Genomic DNA, 20,771 nt, shown 5'->3' with positions numbered 1-20,771 from the left:
CGTGCTTTCTCAATCGCACATACACCACAATCATTAAGATACCTCTTCACGGAGGCATTACCATTAGCGATCCAAAACTTCTGTCGCGTAGACAACAAAGTGTGCTGTACTCCACAGTGCGCATTTCCATTATGATGCGACAGTACAACAAGCCTAGTGAAGGGGTGCTTCGAAGGCAAAACAATTGGATGCTTTGCTTCAAGAGAGATCTCGGGAGAATTACTTAAGCGCCCTTCAATGCGGATTACACCAGCGTCATCTACACAAGGTCTGTACTTTTTAAGTGAACGTAATTCTTTCATGCGTTCCTTCTCACGTTGCGAAGCGCCAACACTACCTCGCTTTATCACTTCCTCAAGGGCATCCGGCGATCGTTTGGTCATTAAATGTACCACATCGCCATACACGCTCTTCTGAACAAACTTCACAGCCAACTCTGAAGCACTGTTAAGATAAGATGCATCCAGTTTTGGCTTCACAAAGCTACGCTTTCTCGTTTTACAGCACAAAAATTCAACAAAAGCAACCAAATAAGCGATTCTCTTTTTCATAACATACAAAGAAGGTGCGGCCTCGATCAATCTGTGAAGACCACCCTGTCCAACGTCAAGCGACTCCTCTTCGTCACGAAGATATAGGCTATGGACAGGTACTGAAGTGGCATTTTCTACAGATGGAATCTCCTCACACTGGTAGAGAAGACTAGAACCATTTAACCACAACTCTCGAAATTCTTTCTTTGTAATAAGATTTGGCCTTGTGCCAACATCAGCTGGGTTCATATCGGTAGGGCAAAAACGCCAATCCTGGGCTCCAGACAACAATAAAATATGCTCAACTCGACGCGTAATAAACTTATTCAAACGTAAATCAGGGTTTTTAACCCACTGCAACACAGTACGAGAATCACACCAAAAATACTTAAGGCAGTCGGGCATCTTCAATGCCTCGTAGGCCTGCTTCACGAGTCTTGCTGTATTCAAAGCGGCAACAAGCTCTTTCCTAGCTATCGGCCAAGAAAACTGATTTTTTACAACAATGGTAGATTTACCCAGAACGAAAGACACACTCGGAACTCCGTTAACCAGTCTACGTAAGTAAACAACAGAAGAGAAAGCTTGATTCGAAGCATCACTAAACCCATGCAATTGATATGAAACAATATCATCCGGACTGCACACACCAGAGTTTGCAAAATGCCATCTCGGTAACGAAAAATCCTTAAGCAGGTCCAAAGAGCGAAGCCACGACTCCCATTCTTTAACAAAGCTATCAGGGACCTCGGTGTCCCAATCAAACTTGTCTATCGCCAATTGCTGAAGTATAAGGCGTGCTTTTAGAAAAAATGGCGCTCCAAAGCCTAGCGGATCAAAATTTTGTCCAAGCTGACTGAGCATACTTCGGCGCGTGTGTTTAGCTAAGGGCTTTAAGGAACATGCGATACGCATCTCGTCAGACTCGGTTTGCCACACACAACCCAATGTCTTCGCTGATGGCAAAGTCATATTTTCAGTCTGAAAGTCAATGTCACGAATCAAAGGTGAAAGCATCTCATTATCCAAATTTGACAAGACAATCATAGCCTCCTTGTTAGCACTCCACTTACCAAGTTTAAACCCACGGCTATCAAACAAAGCAATTGATTCATGAGTGATTTGCTGAGCTTCCTCTAAGCTATCAGCCGAAAATATAAAATCATCCATGTACATATTATTTGCAATATTGCAGAGAGTCAATTCACCAGCACTGCTGGGATTCTGCTCGATCATTTTCTTTATAGCCAAGCAAGCGATATACGGGCTACTCTTTATTCCCCAAGGGTGTACACAAAAACGAAATGGTACCATCCTACCATTTTCAAGGTCATCATCTTCAAACCACAATATACGAAACAAATCCCTTTGCGACTCAGGTAACTTTATTTGAAAGAAGCATTTAGTCACATCAGCCATGAGACCAAATCTACCAAGCCGAAATCTAGCCAAGACATCTACCAGAGGGTTTAACAAGTCAGGACCCGAAAACATTACATCATTAATACAAGTTCCTCGAAATTCAGACCTGCCATCGTAAACAATGCGCTTTTTTAATTGTGACGTAACAAAGTATGGTAAATACCATTCAAATCCCTTGACATTTCCTGCTTCACCAGTACGCTCAATATAGCCATTTGATTTAAGATCTTTCATGGTGTCAGTAAGGAAATCACGAAGTTCAGGTTGTTTTAAAGCCTTCTTCCTTAAAGCAGCAACTCTATCTGACGCCAACACAAAATTGTTAGGTAGATCAATATCTTCCTTCAACGGAACAGGTATCTCAAATCGACCATCTTTCAACTCAATATTCGGTTCAACAAGTTCTCTAGCCAACTTATCATTGCGAGACAATTCACAGGTTTCATTTTGCAACGTCAAATCCTGAATGACTTTATTCAGGTCTGCTATTTCCATATCACGAGACTCAATTTTACGCTGAAAGCCAGAGATGACATCCGACTCTGAAGACGTCTGCACTCTGCACACTTTAGCAACGCTTTCATCTAAGGGTGACTTACCACCACAAGCCAACCAGCCGAGAGGAGTGAGCAAAGCATGTGGTTCACTACGATTTTCACCAACACGCTCTTTTTTTGCACACATCAAATAAGCGTTGTCGTTGCCAATCAGTACATCTACAGTACTACAATCATTCAAATGAAACATATTCACGTCATGAAAATGACGGAAACCATTTAAATCTTGTTTATGCGGTAAAGTTTTAACATCGTCAGCCCAAGCTGGGTTAACCACCGAAGTTATATCACAAAACAGTTCATCTGTCTCTAACGACTGGATGTTGAGTTTGACAAGGTCAGCACAAGTAGCTTTCTGACCAGCCAGGGTATCCATTTTAAACGACGCTTTATCGTACGGTTTAAGATCAAGTTCACACACCAAATCACTCGAAACAAACGTCAACTGCGAACCAGGATCATGCTGACAATACACCAACTTCGATTTGCCAGTCATTGGATTCAAAACACGAGCAGCAGTAACGCGGTTAAAGGCTGCTTTAACATTTCCAATCTTAACCTTACGCACAGGAACTCTGGCACGAGCATCATCTTTCCCAACCGAATCCAAAGAATCACGTGACGTCACATAAAAATCATGCAGAAGAAAATAGTGTTTCCTATCGTTGTTAGGCCCACACTTACGACAGTTATTTGCATGAACGCAATCCCTAACCATATGCTGGCGCAAACAATTCAAGCATTTGCCAGTTTTCACAATGACATCTCTCCGATCTTTAGGTGTCAAGCGCAAAAATTCTTTACAATTAGACAAAAAATGATATTCAACTTGACCACGTGACGAACAACAAATGCATGCCGGTAGGTTTTTACGTCTGGCTTCACCACCGCGCGGTGCGCCAACAACAGTCGAGTACTGCGAACTCCCTGACATCACATCATCGTGGGGTTTTACGGACGTCTGCCTAACCAGACATGAAGGCAATTTTCCTTTGCCAAACTTTTTAAAATGCTGCGACTCACCAGAATCGCCCATTAGCATAATGCTAAAATCAGTCGACTTACGCATTTCCTCTCGTACAACAAAATCGAACAAACTCTGAAAAGTAGGCTCATTAGTACCACCATACTGATCACCTAAAAAGTCAAGATAACGCTGCTTAGCGTCAAACGGAAGTCGCTTAGCCAAATCCAAAACAAAACGTCCTTCCAATTTGTCACGCTGACCATAAGCTTGCGCGTAAAGCAAACACTGCGATAATTCATCTTTAAACTCTTTCAGATCACTGGAAGAGGTCGAAGTCAATTTGCTACCATAGCGATACTTTCTAATTTCTGGTTCTGCGAAAAGACCTCCACTAACCCCAAAACGCTGGGACAAGCGAGCTAACGACATTTCTATCCTGTCTTCCTCTGACAAGCCAGGGGTGTCAGAAACCAAATTAGCAATCGTTTGCGCAGCTGTTCTAACACAAGCTGCTTGTAGCAAAGTCAAACAAGTCCCCTTAAAGGGCGAAGCTGCCATTAAGGCCGTAACACGATTTTTAAAGAAGATAAATGGCATATTATTACCATCGTAACCAATCAAGGCCGCCTTATCGAAAAACGTCCTACTATTTTGGTATTCAAAAAAGCAATCCTGCTGTTGAGAACTCGATTTAGCGGGAGAAGACAAGCTATTTCCTCTAAGGGGCTGAGTGGGCTCAGTCACGTGCACAGCCCGATCACGATCCTCACACACGTTAAAATCAGGAGACGCGATACGCCTCTCACAACCACCCAAATTACGTGTAGCTGGGCGATCAAAACCTAGCGGCGCAGAAAACTGTGAAGGGGGCAAAGCATTACTACTAATGGCGGCCCCGTGACCTGTACGCTCTGGGGGAGGAGTTCGGTTTTAATTCGCAGACCTTGGCTCTACAGCATTCGGAAGACCCTTAGCCGCGGCCCCGAGACCTCCTGAAACAGCTGGAAAACGTGTGGATTGCCCTGGTCCACTCACAGGTTGAACGGGCGTTTGGAAAAGGTTATGTAAATTAAACTGCGATTGATGTTCATTTCTGGAATGCCTAGAAGAGCCCTTCTTAGAGCTACGCCGAGAGCCCACCTCTGATCGATATTCAGCTAAAACTACCTCTTTACGTTGTTCAGCCCTCAACTGAGCGTCTTTGGGGGCAAACTCAGCAGCTCTCGCTTCGGCTCTCGCGGCGGCCTCAGCAGCTCTCGCTTCGGCCTCAGCTCTCGCGGCAGCCTCAGCTCGAATGGCCTCAGCTTGTATCTGGAGCTCCTCTCGTCTTAGCTGCAGGTTAATTTGTGCCACTATCCGAGACGAAGTCCTAGACATCCTAGTGCTTACATTTGAGGCGCTATCCTCAGGATGTATGTCAGCATCCAACATATCTGAGAACTCACTTTCTTTTTGTTCAAAGTTATTTTTTAACGAGTTAACTTCGGGATCTACCCTATCACGAAGTTCTGCCAAGATTGCAGAGTTAAAGATTTTAGTCAAAAGAGCATGGAAATGCCGTAATTCCTCTTCTAAAGTAGATAACTTAGATCTAAAAATTAACAGTTCCTGCTTATCACTCAAAGAACCTAGGGCTACAGAAAGTTTCCCAATTTGAGTCAAAATATCCCGTCTAAGATGCCGGGCCTCTCGAACTGACTTAGCCTCATCGTTACTGGGTCCCTCCCCAGAATGGCCTGCCCGACCGCAAAGAACATCATCAGGCTTAAACTCAGTCGAGTCTACGGCGGTCGAGTCCTTGTCGCCACCGAGTGTAGACATATTAAATGTTGGGGCTAAATTTAACAATTAAAAAAATTAAGTTACACAAACACACAAAATTATTAGGCTACAGTAGTTATAAAAAACTTAACTGCAAAGACCGTAAAAATGCAAAAAAGAATTTAAATGCACGATACCCTAGCTGTACGGGTATGAAGTCCTAAAGTCCACAAAACTTGCTTGGATTCTTCCACTTGAATCTACAAGCACAGATGGATTGTCTTTTAATCTTCTTTCTTGCCAATGAATGTCAAAGTTATTTTTCTTCTGTACCAAACTGAGAAGAATTGTCTTTACTTTTCTTTGCTTCTGTAAGAGTGTAGACTACCAACCAACAAATCTTCTTTTATTATTTCTTGTACTTCTAAGTAGTTCTTCTGCACTAGCTGACAACAAACACGTCGTTTATTTTTATGCCTTCAAGTGCTTCTTGGCCTACCAGCTAACAAATTCGTTTTTTATTTTTCTTGCTTTAATTTCTTCTTGACCTACCAACTGACAAGAACTCGTCTTTTATTTTTTATGGTCACAGCGGTAAACCATAATCTCTTCGTGGGAAAATTGTAACATAAAGTTCCCGGATCCGTTTGTCTGTATGTATCGACCGAAAAAGAAACACTCCTCGAAACGTCTATTCTTAAAGTGTATTCCTGTAAAATTAGCCCGCGGCTATCGAAATCGAGATGCAACGCCTTGCACCTCTAAAAACTGTCACTACGATACAGATTACTTGGATAAAAGATGGAGAATTTGTCCAGCTAGCAAGCACCAAATAAACCAGTTAAATGTGCGACCGACTTCCAACAAACAACTTCAAGAATGAATCAGAAAAATTTGTGATAACTCCAAGGCACGCCAGCAGTTAGCGCGACGCAACATTTCATGTTTAAACAGGTTTCAACTGAAACAGGTTTAAACAGGTTTGACACAGGTCTTACGAACGATGGTGCAATTTTGGCACATGTTTTAGGAATTTCCATGACGTAATATTCAGTAGACTTGAACGGTTTCTATATGACGTTTGACCAGGCGAACGACCGTCTGGAACAGTCAGATATAGGGGGGTTTGGTCTGGAGGACTGCTCTAGCACTGAGCTCAATGCTGCAGATAGATAGCAGGTGAAGAGTATTGGGGAGAAGCTGTCTCCTTGAGGGGAACCGATGGTAGTCTCAAAGTTTGCGGACATTTCGTTGTTAATGCGCACATACAGTTTCGTGCATTGCGATACATACATACATTGCGTACATACATATATATACATACATACATATATACATATACATATACATATATACATATATACATACATACATACATACATACATATATTTCATACATTGCGATACAGGATTACATTGCGATAACAAGCCATAATAGGGGGGTGTGTTAATTGTCGATTCATACCGTACGCTGCTAAAAATTTGTGGAGCAGTATCAAAATCGAGAATATTTATGAAAATTCGACATACGATCCCCCTAACCCCCATGTACATGCCCCCTGAATATAAGGTACCCCTATTTTCAGAAAAATATGAGATTGTTGACCTTTTCACCCACTATACTTGCGTTTTGGTGGTATTTATCTTACTCATATGTGGCTTTTCGGGGTCTGTGTGTTCAAATATGACATTAGAAAATTCCTAAGAATTTTCAACATGGTGGTATTTCAATATGGCGGCCAAAATGGGGCTTGGAATGGGTACTTTTGTAAATTTTGACCAAACACAGTTGTGTGATATGTCGAATTATAGGTTTTCGAGGGCGTAGAATACGAATTTGATCCCAAAAGTAAGCTTATTCTTTCCTGGCATGCGCAATGAATATACCTGAGTATTTAACTGCAGACAGTGCACACCGTTTCGACCCCCCGGTCTCATCAGTGCAGTAGTTACTACATACCTGAGTATTTACATATGTTCATACTGATGAATTATGCTTGTTATTTTGCATTGTGTTTTGCAATATCCTCAGGATATGCAGAGTATCGACAGATCGCGCCAGACGGCTGTCTTAGAAAAATCATACTTGGAAGAGAAAGCAGAAATAAGTGGCTCCTCCGAACAATCAGCTGAAGAAAACCGAAGCGAGTATGAAGTAAGTGATTCCGAGGAAGTCTCAAGAGGACACAGAAAGAAACGAAAGCTCAATTTTGGTCTCAGTATATCTGATGAACATGATGACATGCCAGCGCAGTATCGTCACATCCGTTTACGTGAACGAAAAGTGCATCCAGAGATTTACGAGGCAATGGACACATTAAAAAGCGTCAACCACATGTCAGAAACACAGGCGGCAGCGGCCGTTGTGACCATCGGCAGTAAGGTTTTTGGTCAAAAATGGAAACTTCATAATGAGTCTCCCGATGAAACAGACAGAGATATGTTGCCTGATAAGCGCAACGTGAAACAGGTGGGGCGAAGTTTAGAAGCTTTGGCGTTAGATGAAATCGTAAAACAGATGATGGACAGCGATGAAAAATCTGCAGTTACGTACGCAGATGACGGATCAAAAAAACAAGGAGCTGGGTCCTTCTCAGTTCTGGGTGTAACGGTAAATGGCATGTTTCGACCACTACCAACATTGCCAATGGCATCCGAGACTCGTGAAAACCTAGCAGAACTGAAGATTGCCGTGTTAAATGTGTTATCAGCTGCTAGTGGAGTCAACACCAAACTTCTGTTTGAAAAACTTGACTTCATTCTTACTGATCAGACTTCGCACAATCTAGAGGTAGAGAAACTTGTAGCTGAAAGACTTGAGACTGGGCACATCCCTGATCACCTCTTCTGTAATGTGCATCTAACATTGATGTTCAATAGAATAATCACGAGGTTATGGGCAGAGATAGAGAACGCTCTTGGAAAGGACAAAATCTATTCAAAATTCCTTGTTGAAGCAAGTAATACACATTCAAGTGTGACCGAACAAGCACTCGATTGCATAACAAGGCTCGTAAACCACGACTTCAATCATAAGCCTTGGAACAGAGCAGTGGGTTTTGATATCTCCATAGCGCCGAAAAAGAATCTTTCCGTATGTTTAAAAGATGAAAGATTTAATCGGTTGACACTCACTTGCGCTGTAGTTGTTCACCATCTTCAAGACGTGAATAGATTTCTACAAAAATTTCAGCAAGTAACAAACCAGCTCGCTTGTATTGTAAGATGTTTTCTAGAACTAGATTTCATGAGAGTAATGTACGTTGTAGGAGCACTGATTGGATTGCATCTGGTAGAACCTTTTCTATCCCTCACTACGGCAAAAACTACTAAGTATTCAAAGCTAACAGAACCTTTCCAAACACTGAATAAAAACCTTCGTGAAACCGATGCTCAGGCTTTGTTCAATCTCGAACAGCCTGCATTCAACTTCATTTCCCTGGAACGCTTCAACCAGACAACATACAGCCAAGATATCCGTACGTCACTTAGTAAAGCAATTGAAGACACACGTCCTGAAGTGATTAAGGTTCTTACTATGTTATTACCAAAACTAGCGGATGGTTTCCAACGCCAGAAAGGGGACATATTTGGATTTGGACTTTCAGATGAGGTATCGGAGATTGCTCTGTCAAGAATGGATTCGAAAAACTAGAAAGTGCCCCTATACACAATCTGGATTCAGAACGAGCGGTAGGATTCATAAATTATGAACTCAAACAACGAGGCGCCAAAAACTTAAAGTGTGCGTCGACTGTTCAAGTAAAGGCCAAATCACAGGAGTTGATAGAATCCAAATCTTCTGGTTCATCCCGACAATATGGCAACATTGCAAAGTTTACGATTCCCGCCATAATGAAAGCCTGGAATGCGCAACAGAAGCATTTGCAACAACAGGGCCTCGACGACAAAGAAATAGCTAATGTAGCACTTGATAAAAGACGAAATAATGATTTAAACGAACTGAAAAAACAAGGCGGTCCTTTTACGAAGGACTCTGATGTGGATGAGATTCTAAATAGTAATATAACAGAGATCGAGAAACAGAAGCGGTTATACCTCGAGATCAGATACGCCCGTGACACTGCACTCTCAGTTCCAAAACAAAGTGACATTTTTCGTTTATTGAAAGACCATAAAAAGTTGCCAGCTTCTGTTTATGGAGCCAATCTGAAAGCTTACCTGAGTAATTTGAGTTGCAAAGCGGATGTTACAATGAATGATTTAAATTCTGTTCTTGACGGCATGAATCTAACAGAGCTGAATACTGTGTTTTATACTAAATTACATATACGTCATAAGTTTGAAAATATGTTGTTATCAGCTTATTTTTCGTTTGAAATAATCATGAATTCGTATTCTACGCCCCCGAAAACCTATAATTCGACATATTACATGACTATGTTTGGTTAAACTTTACGAAAGTACCCATTCTAAGCGCTATTTTGGCCGCCATATTGGATTACCATTATATTGGATTTTTGGAGGTAATTTCTAATGCCATATTTGAACTCACAGACCCCGAAAACTTCTATAGGAGCACCATAAATACCGCCAAAATACACGTCGTTTGGTGAAAAGGCTTAAAAACTCATATTTTGGTGAATTTATGGATACCCCCTTTTCAGGGGGCATGTACATGGGGGTTAGGGTGGTCCAATATGATAATTGTTTTCATATTCCGGATTTGGCTACTACTCCACATATTTTAAGCACCGTACCACGTTGCCATCGTGAAATTCGTCAAATAACACACCCCCCTACAGCTAGCAGGGTGCGGGTTAGTCGCAGTTCATCTTCATTACAGCCAGCTTGGTCTAAAATTTGAAGGATTTTTTTGCGTTTGATGGTGTCAAAGGCTTTGGACATATCTATTCCCATTTTGTGGAAGTCCCATTTTCTAGCCATTACCACTGAAACGAGCATACGTTGTGCCCAGACAATGTCAGCACAGCTTCTGCCACGTTTGAAACCGCTTTGGAAGGGTCCAGTGAAGCTGTCAATTTTGTCTCTAATCCGATGCAAAATGATGATGGAGAGAATTTTTCTGATGCTATTGAGGAGCACAATGGGTCGAAGATTAGCTGGTGGTCCTTTTGGTTTCTTGGGTTTTGGTATAGCAATTAGTAGGCTATGCCTTCTCCGATGGTGTATACTGGTTTGTGTTGTTTGACAGATTCATTAATAGTCTGTGATATTAAACCGGAGGTTATGTCTTTGGAGAATTTGAAGAGTTCGTTGTTGACGTTATCAGGGCCAGCAGCACGACGGTTTTTCAAAGAAGAAATTGCTGCAGACACTTCCTCAGTGGTTATTGGTGTTTGCAAGGGTCTTGCTTCTCCGGTGAATGGTTGTATTGGTTCATCATCTGAATCTGTAAATTGTTGCTGAAACCATTTTCTTACAATCTTTACTTTGCTTTTGTCTGAGAGCACAAAACTGCCATTGACATCTTGAATCATGATGGGGGTAGGAGGCTTTCTATGCATGCGCTTTCTATGCATGCGCTGCTTACGTGCATGCGCTGCATAATAATGATATTATTGTTTTAACCTTAAAGAACAATTTGATTGATTTGTAGATTACCCCACCAATCACACGCAACCACACCCACATCCCACATGTGCTGCCCATCAACAGTGGGCTCAACAGAAAAGTTTGAAGATTAGATTTCATCATTGAGCTATCAAAGATAACGCAGGCCAACAAAATTTTTTTTAAAGGCAATGCATGTGAGAGTTATTTTAGGGTATTTCGAGGCCTCTGATTCCGAAAATGCACTTGTTTTTTTTCGAATTGGCTCTAGTTTTTGAGATAGCCTATCAGCAAAAACTTTGTTTTTGCAATTTTGAGCCCCTATAGATTTAACGTCGTGTCGTTTATTACATAGACAAAACTGAAAGTAATCCCAGGCACATTTCTGAGTTGTATAAACGCTATTTGGAAACAATCACGTTGATTACAACCCAAACAAACAGCTATTTAACGTTTACTGGCCCAGTAACAATCAAAATACGACATGAAGCAAGCCTGGGAATATAATTAAGATGTACAAGAATTATATAATTAATTAAACTACCATTCAACGCTTTATAGGCGGAGAAAACTTTTTTTTTTTCAAACCGTAGAAAATTTCATTATCAGATCACCGCTTCAATGCGTGATGGAAATCTACAGATAAATCTGCATCAAGCACTGCAGAGTGCAAAAAACAGTGTTGCAGAACGCGTTTTCGAATATTAAATTCTCATCAGTGCAACTACGTTTATGAACGCAATAACAACGGTTAAATTTAAACTCGATACAATACATTACAAACATTATAAGAACATATTCTCAGTGTTCAATTGAATATTAATAAATCCAGAGACATCAGAAAATCACTTCCCGCATGCAATTCCAGACCGACATTACTCGCTTAAGGTTTTTTTTGTTAAAACAAACTTAATGTTCAAAGCAAAAAAGCCATCACAATGAACATATACCGAAGTATACTAATTTACAGTACTTAGATAAGCACTGAAAATTAATAGACGGTATTGTAAGTCGGTCTGGAATTGCATGCGGGAAGTGATTTTCTGATGTCTCTGGATTTATTAATATTCAATTGAACACTGAGAATATGTCCTTATAATGTTTGTAATGTATTGTATTGAGTTTAAATTTAACCGTTGTTATTGCGTTCATAAACGTAGTTGCACTGATGAGAATTTAATATTCGAAAACGCGTTCTGCAACACTGTTTTTTGCACTCTGCAATGCTTGATGCAGATTTATCTGTAGATTTCCATCACGCATTGAAGCGGTGATCTGATAATGAAATTTATTTCTACGGTTTGAGAAAAAAAAAAGTTTTCTCTGCCTATAAAACGTTGAATGGTAGTTTAATTAATTATTTCTGAAAGTTCCTTAGTTTCATATTATAATTATGTAACTTCTGCTTTGTGTTAAGGGGGTATATTTGTTGACTTCAACAGACTATTACTAACTATGCTACTAAGTAGTACAACAACAAAATACTGTTTACATATTACTAACTAAGCTATTAAGTACAAACAAACAAAAACTGTTTACTGCTACATTGTTTTGCTTAACAAACTAGACGAATACGCAAAACAAAACCATCGATGAACAAACGCAATTCTTTATTATGGTAGGCCTACTATAAACTGAGCAACACCCATCAAGGTACGAAGGCCATTTATATAATTACAGAATACAAAGTTGTGTTCTTCAATAAAGTAGCTGCTTAAAATTTTATCCTTGTTACGGAAGAACGTAGCCTAATCTTGGTTCGAAATTCAATTCCTGGTAGTTTCGAAAATTTGAAAAAACTAAGTACATTTTTGGAATCAGGGGCCCTGAAATACTCTAAAATGACTCTCACCTTTTGTGCTAAACTTCTTTTGTTGGCCTGTGTAATCAAACTAGTGTGTATCAAATGAGTGAAGAGCTTTTTGTTGGCATTCCTTCTCTAATTTGCCGTTTTCGCTAACTTTTCAAAGAAATTTGGCTCTCAAAAGTGGGTAGGCCCACCCAGAAAATAAAGTAAGTGGGCCCAGGCCCACGAGGCCCACGTGGTTCCTCCATCCCTGGACTCTTATTCGACTGTGTTTTAGCATACTCCAGTAAACAAAATGCTTTTTCTGCGCTATTGTATGGCATTTCTACATCTAAAAAGAAAAACGTCTGAAACTTAAAAATCAAAATTTTATGTATCTGTAGCCTACATACTGTTAAAATTTGAGATCGTATAAACGATAATTGGCAAAGTTACAAGACTGTACAATCATGTCAAATTTTTTGAAACACCCTGTACTTCAAAATACAACACTATACAAAGTTTCTAAACTGGTAAAATATTGATTTGTCCAAATAACCAGACATTTTTGACCAAGTGATTTTGTAACTGCATTAGTAGAATATACGAAAAAACTCATAAGGTTGCCAGTAGGCTACCCAGCAGGCTAGTGAATAAGTTTACTACTACTCGCCAATTGTGCTCTTTTACACTTACGGTACTTTTGGAAATGTTGAATCGAAACTAATCATTTTGCCCAAATTGCAATACCTATGCAATAGTTTCCAAAATCGATGACAATACATCTTACATTCATTGGAAAATATCGATGTAATCTATCTCATAAATTATTATAACAATATTATGTAAAGTTTGTAAACTGGTGAAATGTCGAAGCATCATAGTAAAATTGATTTTCCCATGTAACTGGACATTTTTGCCCAAATTCACAACCTTTTTTTCAGCGGGGAAGCGACCGCCCTTATCTCCTATAGCTATGGCTACTGTCACAGCAAACTCGCAGCATCAGGCTGAAACATGTCGCTATAGTGTCTACAATCTACATTGTGAAGTAGGCTACCGCCTTTTACTTTGGACGCAGCTAAAATGAGTGATTTTCAATCTGGGCTCACAGCCCCTTGGGTCATTGGGACGTTTTACTACAGGTGTCCGTAATCAAGTTTTTGTCCGTAATCAAGCCTACAGTTTTTGAGAAGCAAGCTGCCAAAATTCAAACAAATTATTATTTAAATGAACAAGAGTGACATCGCGATCCAGGAATTCATAAAAGTATGGGATATCCGACTACCTACCAAGCGAATGTTGCTTTAAATAAAAGTGCTGCCAAATGTTTTCAATTTATTTTTCAAAATTGATATTTTATATTTTCCGTTGAGATGACGTTAGTTAAAGTTAGAATACTATAACATAACCCTCCAACAATTTGTTATCAATTACAACAACTTACTTTCAGATAAAAGTTGGTCAAAGATTTAGTGGGACCACTGGCCGGTGGCTTCCCATTGGTCCTGCTTCAGATGTCACTATTCAATTCACGAATTTTGTGAGACCAATATGCTTGCCTTGCATGAGCAACAGTTGCATTGAAGCAGAGTTGAAGAGGGAAGGAATCTTAAGTGGAAGAGAGACTGACGCAGAAAGATGCAGGATTGAAAGTGAGGAGCTATCGGAAGCTGCCGTAAACCGGGAATTCAATCCTATCAAGTTGTTCTCTATCATCTGTCTGTGTCTATGATATTCCAAAATTATCTCTTTCTCAAAGCAATGTTGTAGCCTAAATGTTTGAAATTTAGTCGCATATGAACCTTTGATAAACTTCTTTGTACCTTGCTGGTTGCAGTGACCTTCCCAACCTTCAAAACCTTCCCAACCTTCAAAACCTTCCTCAAAATCAAAACCTTCTTCAAAAACCTTCCCAACCTTCAAAACCTTCCCAAACGGCCTACACATATAGTTATAGGGACGGTACATTACAGGACGCGCAACTCCGTTGTTCCTTCAACATTAGAAGGGTCAAGTGCCAATTTGACATTTTTTTACGCTTTACTCCTGGCTTGCTTTCAACTAAAAACCTTAAATTGCTTTAAAACCAACTTCACTCTTCTTATATAACCCATAAAAAGTAAAATATTTTGTAAATTACAAAAAAACGTAACCCTTCTAGTGTTGGGGATAAGCCAAAAGCGGATGAAGTTTCGCATCCCTATGATCTACAATCCTTAATATAGTTAGCCTAGAAACTATGACAAATTTATCAACCAATTGACCAATTAATATATTTTTTTTTTCACTTCAGAGACTTTCTTATTGCGTGGATCCGGCAGTAACAATGCCAGTGCTGTTGTTACTGGTTTTGGTTATACCAAACCGCGGAGTGAGCAAACTTTTTCTGAGCGGCAGTTACCGCAACACTTGCAACAACTTTTCCTTCAAGTTAGAGATGATCTCCAGTGAGTATTATGGCAAAACCCGATTTAACACCCAGCTGTAGCTGCACTGTTGGACAGAGGTGGGCATTTGCTACTTTGAGACTTTAACGCGTATTCTCTACCGCTACAACATGCAAAAAAAAGAAGTTACGCTACCAATCGATGAAAAGTGACGAGTCTTATTCTTCAACAAATCGATCAGCTGTAACTTCCTTCACAAACTCATCCATTCTGTTTTTACTAATGACTCCGGCCAGATTTTTATGCCATTCCCAGCACTGGGGAAAAATTAGCTAAAAAAAGATGAGCAGTAAAGAACATTTGTTTACCAACGGCTCTAGTTATGCGTAAATAGCAATCTGTTGGCTAAATAAAGTGACAACATTATTATTGTATTCAGTTGCATTACCGTTTTGAACACTGTTTTGGATGGGCGATCTCAGGAAAATGCTATCTCATACACCCCTAGAATGCTCTGTTCGGACAGCTCACGCAACAAAATACCAGGTTCCTCATGCCAAGGGGATTCCGGGGGTCCACTTGCACGAGAAGTAAGCTAACCTGTAAACATCTTATGCTTATTTGCAGATGTGGCATCCGCTACTTCTCCGGCTACTTTTGTCTTAACTTATGCTGCCACATGCAGCACTTTGTGACGTCAAAATGATCTTGAAACGAGTATCATTCCTATACACTGCCATTTCAACGTCGTTATAAAAAATACGTTCTAGAATAAATTTAGTGTTAGCCTACAGTACGAAACTTTGTGCAATTACTTTAAAATGTAAAAACGCCCAAAAATGCCTCATTATATTTATGAGAATCCCAGCAAACATCACAGTATTGGGCCAATACTGTATTTGTATCGGCATGTATCGGGTGTATCGGTAACGTTTGCACTGTATCGGGCCAATACCGGCAACGTACAGTATTGTATCGGCAAAATGGTACAGTTTGTCCGATACAAAGCTTGTATCGGGCCGATACAATGTTGTAAGGGCAAAACTGTACCGTTTGTGTAAGGGCAATCCGGTAGACCTATTGGCACAGTACAGTTTGGTAATGGCAAAACTGTACAGTTTGTGTAAAGGCAATCCGGTATTGGCACAGTACAGTTTGGTAATGGCAAAACTGTACAGTTTGTGTAAGAGCAATCCGGTACTGGCACAGTACAGTTTGGTAATGGCAAAACTGTACAGGTTGTGTAAGGGCAATCCGGTATTGGCACAGTACTGTGTGGTAAAGGCAAAACTGTACAGTTTGTGTAAGGGCAATCCGATATTGGCACAGTACAGTTTGGTAATGGCAAAACTGTACAGTTTGTGTAAGGGCAATCCGATATTGGCACAGTACAGTTTGTGTAACGGCAAAAGTGTACAGTTTGTGTAAAGGCAATCTGGTGTTGGCACAGTACAGTTTGGTAAGGTGTTGGCACAGTACAGCCGATATTGGCACAGTACAGTTTGGTAAAGGCAACACTGTAGCCTACACTGTAGCTACAGTTTGTGTATGGGCAATCCGGTATTGGCACAGTACAGTTTGGTAAAGGCAAAACTGTACAGTTTGTGTAAGGGCAATCCGGTATTGGCACAGTACAGTGTGGTAAAGGCAAAACTGTACAGTTTGTGTAAGGGCAAAAGTGTACAGTTTGTGTAAGGGCAATCCGGTACTGGCACAGTACAGTTTGTGTAACGGCAAAAACTGTACAGTTTGCGTAAGGGCAATCCGGTTTTGGCACAGTACAGTGTGGTAAAGGCAAAACTGTACAGTTTGCGTAAGGGCAATCCGGTATTGGCACAGTAGGCCTACAGTTTGGTAAAGGCAAAACAACTGTACAGTCTGTGTAAGGGCAATCCGATATTGGCACAGTAGGCTACAGTTTGATGAAGGCAAATCTGTACATTGCGAGTTGCGACGCACGTGTTTTTTCGCTGTCGCCAGTGCCTGCAGTGAAAGGCCGATCGTAAAGATTTTCATTGATTGAATTGAATTTGAAGTGGACAGATTGCAGTTTCTTTAGCTGAATGTTAAGATATACAGCAGTGCTAAAAGAAAGATATATTGTACTTTAACATCGAAAGACGTAGTCATGGAAAGTCTATGAGAACTCAACTTCGAGCCAGCACGTTTCAAACTCTGATTGGAGTCTACAAAAGAAACCAACAACAAAAGTAAGCTGTCGGAGCGAAAGTAAGAACATTTCTTGGGACTTTGATGCATGTGTGTACGTTGCTAAATCTTTGAACATGATTCGTAAATTTGTATTTAGTAAAACGGGTGCATATGGTTTCATAACTGCTGCTACATGTAGCAAAAATCCATTTTACCGCCGGTTTAGCTCACTTAAGTTTTTCGTGTTTCATACCCAAACTAATTTTGAAAATTTGCAACATTCATTAGTCATATTCAACGTTAACCACCAAAACTCTACTGCTATTGTGATTGTTGAAATTGCTTACATCGCAAATTTTCACCATTCTTCGTAACATTTATCTAGTAAAAAAACTAACAAAATTAAATACGATTTTGAAACGAAAACAAGATTATCTTTTTGGACTCTGTTGATTGTGTTGTATTTAATAAGTGGTGCTAAAATCTTTTGCCCAGCCCAGAAATCAATCCATAAATTTGCTTCCACTCAGATGAGCCTAGTTTTATAAGGGTCACAAGCAAAAAGTCAACTCGCCCACCACAATTGCTATATCCAACGTCAAACTACCTGCTGGCTGCTGGCCTGGGCGTCTGTATGGAGGTCTTGCGCTGCCCAAAAACACAACAGGACCCCCCTCTCTGCCTCTCCGGCGTGGTCCGAGGGAACGCAAAGCGTGACACTCGGCGACGGTTTGGCTGCAGGAGTTGCCGGAAGGATGTCAGAGTTTGACAGTCGACCACCTCACGTACTCCACTCCGGATTTTCTGTCTGGGTTGACTCCCGTAGCCTTTTCTACCAAACTACCGTAGTTTTACGTGAATCGCCAGTGTTTGTGGTTGTCATTTTACCACACATTGCAAATTTTTGCTTTTCGTAATTGTGTATTAGACCGCCCGCTTGCCAGCTGAAGTGAATAGAGTGACATCATAATCCCTTCAGCAAAGGATTAACTCCAGACCTTTGTTTCTTCTGTTTTCAAATCAAACCAAGCCCTTCTTTTAAGTCACGTCGTCTTACGTTTATATAACGCATTGCCTTCTCTCTCACCAAATTCTCAACTGCAACACTAAAACCTCTGGCATCTGCGACTCCAAAGCCATTCAAAATCCCAGTCATCTCGCCTAGTAGCCCATTATGTTTCAGATTTTTCGCCTTTCTGTGGTGGGTGGCTCGTCAGTGAAAGAATGCAGCTGGCGAGTGATGAAGAGCACCATTTCTAATACATTGTGTCAGAAGTATAATTAGTCGGGAAAAGGTGGATGGAAGAGGGATTCCGGTTTGCCACGGAAGAAGGCGCTATGTTTTATGAAGAACATTGCGGATGTCAATTGTCATAAAGAGTAAGTCAAGTAACGTTTAAAGTTTTTGCTTCCATATTAAACTGTAAGGTGAAATCTAACAGCAAAAACATACATCACAAAAACATAAAGAAATAAGCATGGTATAAAGTTTAAAAACACAAAAAATTGTAGTGGTATGTAAGAATGTCAAATTGAGCATAATAAGTTAGTCTGTCGTCACAACCGGCAATTGGTAGGCTACAGGGTAGTGATGCGTATTTAACGAATTGTTTACTGCTTTGTGGTAGATTAATTTTAGAATGGTTAGATAATAATATGCACGTAACATATTTTAATGTTGCAGTTATGTTTTGTGGACAATTTGTTCATCTTTGTTTTAGGAGCTGTTCTACAAAACCCGCTGCTGACCTCAGTTACGAAAAAGAGGTAGAGAAAGCAGCCAGCACCTGGATGCGAAACTGGCCTGATCGCCAAGGCGGAAGAAGACATCGGGTTGAAGCCGAGGTGGCCAACAGTTGATTGTATTGATAATAATAAAAGATGCAAGTGGTAAATGAGTTGTGTTGCAAAAGCTGTCGAAGTATTCCTAAAGACAGTGTGCTATCCCTGGATGTCAGCAGAACAGTTTCAGTTACCGAGCAATACACATCAGTAGCCTACCTATTGATGTTGTAGCGTAGAATCGCATCAGAGCGGCGCGATAGTTTCGATACAGTTAATAAGATAGTAGCAGATAATCTGTTTACAGGCACGATACGGTCACCAGTACAAAGACAGTATTGGCTAGGTACAGTCACCGGTACAAAGACTGTACTGAGCTAGTATCGGCAGTGTACAGTCACCGTACAAAGACTGTAGGCTACTGGGCCAGTATTGGCTGTGTACACTGTACACTGTGTACAGTCACCAGCACAAAGACTGTACTGGGCCAGTATTGGCTGTGTACAGGCACCGTACAGTCACCAGTACAAAGACTGTACTGGGCCAGTACTGGCTGTGCATAGGCACCGTAAAGTCACCGGCACAAAGACTGTACTGGGCCAGTATTGGCTGTGTACAAGCACCGTAAAGTCACCGGTACAAAGGCTGTATTGGGCCAGTATTGGCTGTGTACAGGCACTGTACAGTCACCGGTACAAAGACTGTACTGGGCCAGTATTGGTTGTGTACAGGCACCGTGCAGTCACCGGTACAAAGACTGTACTGGGCCAGTATTGGCTGTGTACAGGCACCGTACAGTCACCGGTACAAAGACTGTACTGGGCCAGTATTGGTTGTGTACAGGCACCGTGCAGTCACCGGTACAAAGACTGTACTGGGCCAGTATTGGCTGTGTACAGTCACCGTTACAAAGACTGTACTGGGCCAGTATTGGCTGTGTACAGGCACAGTACAGTCACCGGTACAAAGACTGTATTGGCCCAACGCGTTAACGATGTGCACGAATGTACTGGGCCGGTACTGGGCCAATACAAGAAAGTTGCCTGGACGATTCGATACTGGGCCAGTATCGGCCCAATAGTGTGATGTTTGCTGGGATAAGTAGCCTAAATTTTTGTTTAGTTTAGCATGAGCTTACTCTATGTTAGCTTCAAAATTGAAATTTTTGAATTAGCCTAAACTTATATTTTCGGGAAATTAGAATAAAAACCGACTTTCTGACGTTTTTTCATCTCAAACACTTTATTTCAATAAATTTGTTGGAAAAAATTTAATTTCTATACGCACAGTAGCCTACACAACACATGGCTATTATCTTGTAAAATATTTTGGTTCTGTGATTTTCATAGCTCCTGTTATTAGGGATGAATTAGCACGGGGCTAAGATAGCCCGGTGACGTAAGCTACTTTTCGCGTACGAAAACAGCTCGTACTTAGATAGGGTTAAATGGGCACAATATTGTAGCCATGCAGCTGTACAAAAGTTAAGCAAATTTGATAAGCTAAGTTTTTCTGACCTTACTCCACAGGTTGTGAATGAGGCTACCGGAGAGCGCTGCTGGGTTCAGATTGGGATCGTCAGCTGGGGAAGAGATGGGTGTGCGCAAACAGTACTAGCGAAAGGGAAGGAGATTCAATTGCCCGGTTTCTACGCAAACGTCATTGAACTAATGCCCTGGATCAAAGCGATGATGGCAGACAACTAACGACGAACTAGTGATCAGGCAGACGTTCTGCCACCGCCACGAGCTAATTGAATGTAGTTTCTTTTCTCTGTGCCCGGTGAAGAATTTGTGCGACTAAAAATGACTTGAAGTTATCTCACCGGTTAATAGTGACGGTGCAAGCTTATTTGACATTTTCAATGTCTTAGGTTAAGCAATTCCC

The 20,771-nt window shown here is 40.8% G+C and overlaps 1 protein-coding gene across 1 annotated transcript in view; it reads left to right on the top strand.

Annotated features, from left to right (window-relative positions):
* The window catches only part of LOC145785273 (uncharacterized), a 66,010-nt gene extending 45,244 nt beyond the window's left edge, over positions 1-20,766 (top strand). Inside the window, exons 38-41 of the mRNA XM_082596950.1 lie at positions 14,015-14,216; positions 14,858-15,011; positions 15,391-15,541; positions 20,414-20,766. Of these exons, the coding sequence (XP_082453076.1) occupies positions 14,015-14,216; positions 14,858-15,011; positions 15,391-15,541; positions 20,414-20,590 (684 nt within the window). The 3' untranslated portion in view covers positions 20,591-20,766. The remainder of the gene's footprint in view (positions 1-14,014; positions 14,217-14,857; positions 15,012-15,390; positions 15,542-20,413) is intronic.
* Positions 20,767-20,771: the final 5 nt, after the last annotated feature.

The sequence above is a fragment of the Aplidium turbinatum genome, chromosome 16, assembly GCF_918807975.1.
Source record: "Aplidium turbinatum chromosome 16, kaAplTurb1.1, whole genome shotgun sequence".
Taxonomy (NCBI): domain Eukaryota; kingdom Metazoa; phylum Chordata; class Ascidiacea; order Aplousobranchia; family Polyclinidae; genus Aplidium; species Aplidium turbinatum.
This window is presented reverse-complemented; position numbering and strand designations above follow the sequence as displayed.